Here is a 4,979-nt window from a genome sequence, read left to right on the forward strand (position 1 = left end):
CCTGAGTTGGTCAGGATCTTGGTTCCAGGTTACGGAAACCCAAACAGATCTAGCTTAAGACAAATAAGAAATTTATTATGAAGACACTAACATGTGTCGCTGCACCCATAGACGGGAATGGTGCTAAACTTTGAGAACACCTGTAACCAGGACTCACATTCTGTTGGGAAACTTGTGCCTTGTCTCTGTTTTTCACTGAGCATTTGCTTCAGCTTCTCTTGCTATATGCTGACCAGATTCCTTTGTTTTTCTGTTCCACAAGAAGCAAAAGGTAATTGCCAATAGCTTCAAATGCACATTTTTCTACCCCAAGAACCCAAAGAAGCCTGACTTCAGTTCAAGTTTTCAATTTCCCTGGGAATGACTCTAATTGGCTCAAGTTTACAAAGTGCCTGCCTTAGACCAACCAAATGCAGCTGGAGGTTGAGTTAAAAAATATGGCCAGAGTATTAGGATGACAGTCCCATAGATGTCCATCACACTCCCAAATGCTTTTGTTTTTAAAGAAAACACATGGTCAGGATGGATTATTTCAAATACATTAATGGATAAGGTTTAAAAAGTATAAGCTGTTCTAAAGCAATAGTTTTCAAATTGATTTCCATTAGTAATTCATGGTACCAATAGAAAATTCCCAAGTAACAACATGTTTACTTTGTTTTAAAAATAAATTTATTTTATTACAGGATAATATTGACAGTTTACATAAACAAAGTCATCTTGTGTATGCAAAGCAACTATAAAATACATTTTGAAAAGATATAAAAATCTTTGAAATTCTTTCTTGATATCAGACCTACCAAATTTCGAGAACCACCACTGACATTTTAGGAGCAGAACAAAATGATTTGAGAGATTTTCTTGGTCAGCCAACGTCAGTCCAGGAAAAAAGAAACATTCAGGGCATTGTTTTGTGTTTTTAAAGGCTCTAATGGATATTTATTCCAAGCCATTTTAGTATCAAAAAAGATTACAGAAGAGAAAGGGCATGAATGAGATTAAATGAGACTTTTGAAAATAAGGCACATACAAGGTAGATCAGCTGGATTTCAAGTATGATCATTAAACAAGGAGAAAAAATATATTTTGAAAATTATCAATTGCTTGGCTTAGCTCTTACGGATAGGGGAGCTATTTCTGTATTATATATAAGTACAACCCCAGCTTTACTCAAAACACCATGGATGCTAGAGAGAGATATACAATTTCAGCATTTGTCTGAATTCTCCACTTCACTATGGAATCTACATTGCAAAGTAAAATTTGTAAAGACTCTAAAAAAGAAGCTGCTTGCCTGACAGACACAATTTGGGAGGCGTCTTCCATTGATTTTTGTAAGTGACCCACCTAATCAATGCAAAAGGTTTAATATTCTATGAAATATTGACTAAATGTACATTTTACTTTTCCAGGTTTAAAGCACTGTTTATTAAATATACCATGGAGTAAAGGAGAACTTGCCAAGATGGTCCCGAGTAATAGATGTTATGGTCATGAATTCACTACATCAAAATTTACCTGAGAGCAATCATATATGCTGTCATCAAGAAGAACACAGATGAGGATGTGGTCACAACCAGTTCCTACCTGGGCTTTCCAGTGTTGTCACTGACCATTACTCTGGCATAAACAGCCTGTTTCAGTAATATTATTTATATTTTATTGAGCATAAACACCCAGGGCTTAAAGAATGCCAAGCATTTACTTTTCCATCTCTATTCATTTCCCCAGTTATGGGGCCAATCTGTCTGCTTTAATAATGTAAAAATGTAGTCATTATTGAGAATTGATAAAGGAGCAAAGAAACATAATAAAAGTCAATTCTATAGAAAGCATGATGGTAACAGCAATATAGGCCAGGGTTTCTCATTCTGTGTGCCTGCAGGAAGGTGGCCTTGACATCTCACAATCACAGCAAAGCACAGTTCAGTATAAAATCTTGGGTTACAGTATTTGAGTTAGGTTGCACCAATTCAGATTAACAAAAATGATGGTTAAGAACACAGATTTTGATTTAGATAAATCTTGATTTCTATTCCATCTCCACCCATCCCCAACTCCCTAAATCTGGATTAGATTATTTGACTTGACTTCTTTGGCCCTATTTTCATATGCAGGAAGTGAGATTATAATATCTATCTCATGGATTGCTAAAAGGATTAAATGAAATAATGTATTTCAAACTTATTAGCACATTGTAAATGCTGGGTAAATGGTAGCTTTATTATTAATTCAATTCCTAAGACCTAACCTCCTTTCTACTTTTCTGTTTTGTTTGAATAGTAATCCTGGTGACAATACTTACGTGAAAGTTTATTGAAATTTTCCTTCTATTGTTGCTACCTAACCATTTGCTTTTTTCCCTAATTACTAGACAATATACAATTAATGCCTTTGTTATTTAAAAACAATAATAAACAACACAAACTAAAGTTGCAAATAAAAAGTAAATACATTATTTAAAATTCATATCTACTAGTTATTTTCCTGAGACACATTCTGTCCATTTTCAAATAGCAAGGCATTTTGCAGCTTGCCACCAGCCTGGAGGTAACTTCATAGCCTCTGAGAATGAAGAAAACAGCATGTCACTTAAAAGATATGTACTGTGCAATAATAATAATAATTTAAAAATCCAGAGCCAGCAGTTTTGTTTGTAATTGAGTAATGTTTTCGTAATAAGTTTGGATCACATAAAATTTCTCACAAGCATTTACCAACCCCATTAAGCTGCTGGGATTTTCTGGGAGAGATTCTTTGTACAACTGAGCTATGGAAGGACACTATTCTCTCATACTGGATGTAAACGAGGACTCTTGTAGCCCTACTTGTTACTGGCCTCTCTTATGACTTAAGAGGAACTGACCAAGGATGAAAGCCAACTCTGAACAGCAAGCAAAAAGAGAGAAATAATCTGTTTCCTTATATGTGAGCCTCTGGTTTGACAAGTGTGAAGCCCACCTTACCTCTGTGCTGCCATTCATGTGAGCCAATATTTTGCCTTCATTTAAAGCCAGTTTGAGCTGGATTTTGTTATTTCAAACAAAGCTATCCTTTCTCTGCCCTGCTCTGTCTCTAAGAAACTGACCACTTCAGGTTCCAACACCAGGGCTCCATTGCCCTCTGGTTTCTGGTGGGTTTAGCTAGTAAAAGGCACCTGCTGAAGATCTGAAGGCAAAAGAAAAGTTGGGAGTACTTCTCCTATTTCCTCCCTCTGTCCTTGTTTATATCTGACAGAGGTTTTTCTCTACACAACCATAGCTCTTGCCTAGGGGAACCTCCTCCAATGTCCCTCTGAATGCTAAGGTAATATCTACCTCAGCCCTTCCTATAGGAAGGGCAAGAGGTCCCAACCATTGCCAAGCTCAGGGAGCCTCAACGTACTTTTCCTTAACCCTGATCCATGGTACCTTCATTAAAATTTCTCTATTGGATAATCTGAGAGGACTTGTGATTCCTGCTAGGATCCTTACTGATATTGCTTTTAAAGAGCTTATAACATTGTGGTAAATGCTCAATATATGTAGTTATTATTAAAACATTTCTATTTTTATTTCCTTTCAATGTGAGATGACTATATTAAAATACCTCTTTCCTGTGCCCAAAAATGAGAAAGAAAAAATTATATAAATATCCCCCCAGCCATGCAGAATTAGAATGCCTATCTCTGTGGTAACATGCAGAAAAAGGACATGAGAAAGAATTTTATTTGGCTTCAGATTTTATGAAAAAAACCACTGATTTATTTTTAGATGTTTTTAAATATAATCAAATTCTAATCAATAATTTACTAGATGCAAGTAAGCCCAATCTCACTAATTAAATGTCACCAGAATAGTTTTCTATCACCAAGTTTATCTCACTTACATTAAGCAATATTTGTCTCTTCAATATCTTCATTGATAGGAGTTACATCTTTACCCAGAGTTTCCATTTCTTCTTCTTTCCTCTTTCTTTTACGATGTTTTCGAAGAGGACTTAGAAAATAACATGTTAGAAATTTGTATGGGCCTAGTACTTCATGTGAACACAAATTATCCATCAAGAGATCCTATGATCTTATTTATAGATTGTTAAAAATGCATTGGTTTCATTTTTAAAAAAATATTTAGGGTTCTCTCTTGACCCATTTCCTTCTCTAGGTTCAGAAGATAGCTGTAATAGGCAACAGTGTGGGTAGAATATAGTTATCTAAATAGAAAGAATATGTCACTTGTATTGATGGAGTTTAGTTAGCACAAGAAAATTTTTCAGGTCAAGTTATTTTACAAAATAGACTGATGAGTATTAACATAGCATAGGAGTAGTATACAAGAAACAGTACAAATTGGAAACAGGCATAAGAAAAACAAGGGTGACATAGCCTTTGGATATATGAACTAAGTTTCTAGATACATTAACAAATATGTTAGATATTCCAGACTGCTGTCCTGTTTCCCCAAAGTGCAGCTCCAAGTTGATATAATAAAATAGGCTGTTTCCCAGCTTTGCTCAACTAATTTTCTGCCCCAAATCTGGTATTATAGTATTTCTTCCTACCTTAAAGTAGATAAAATAAAAATATATCTTTCAATGTTATAGTGAGAAAGTACCTTATGGATTATTTGGTTTAACACTCTTGTTTCACAGAAAATAAAACTTAAAAGATGTTAAGAAATTTGCCCAAAGTCTCAAATATACATAATGGAGGAGCTGAGACAAAAATCAAAGACTCCAGCTGGGCACAGTGGCTCACACCTGTACTTTCCAGCACTTTGGAAGCCCGAAGTGGGTGGATCAGCTTGAGGTCAGGAATTACCAGCCTGGCCAACATGGTGAAACCCGGTCTTTACTAAAAATACAAAAATTAGCTGGGCATGGTGGGGGGCACCTGTAATCCCAGCCACTCGGGCTAAGATTACAGGGCTGAGGCAGAAGAATCGCTGGAACCTGGGAAGTGGAGGCTGCAGTGAGCCAAGATCATGCCATTGCACTCCAGC

General features: G+C 35.9%; 1 protein-coding gene across 2 annotated transcripts in view; it reads right to left on the reverse strand.

The window, feature by feature from the left end:
* Positions 1-654: 654 nt before the first annotated feature.
* BTC (betacellulin) overlaps positions 655-4,979 on the reverse strand; it is a 47,193-nt gene continuing 42,868 nt past the window's right edge. For both annotated transcript variants that reach the window (XM_032261017.1, XM_032261016.1), the window contains 2 exons: positions 3,868-3,977; positions 655-2,565 (listed from right to left, as the gene is read on the reverse strand). In XM_032261017.1, coding sequence (XP_032116908.1) covers positions 3,869-3,977 — 109 coding nt within the window. In that variant the 3' untranslated portion in view covers positions 655-2,565; position 3,868. The remainder of the gene's footprint in view (positions 2,566-3,867; positions 3,978-4,979) is intronic.

The sequence above is a fragment of the Sapajus apella genome, unplaced genomic scaffold (assembly GCF_009761245.1).
Source record: "Sapajus apella isolate SASKATOON/1434 unplaced genomic scaffold, GSC_monkey_1.0 scaffold121, whole genome shotgun sequence".
Taxonomy (NCBI): domain Eukaryota; kingdom Metazoa; phylum Chordata; class Mammalia; order Primates; family Cebidae; genus Sapajus; species Sapajus apella.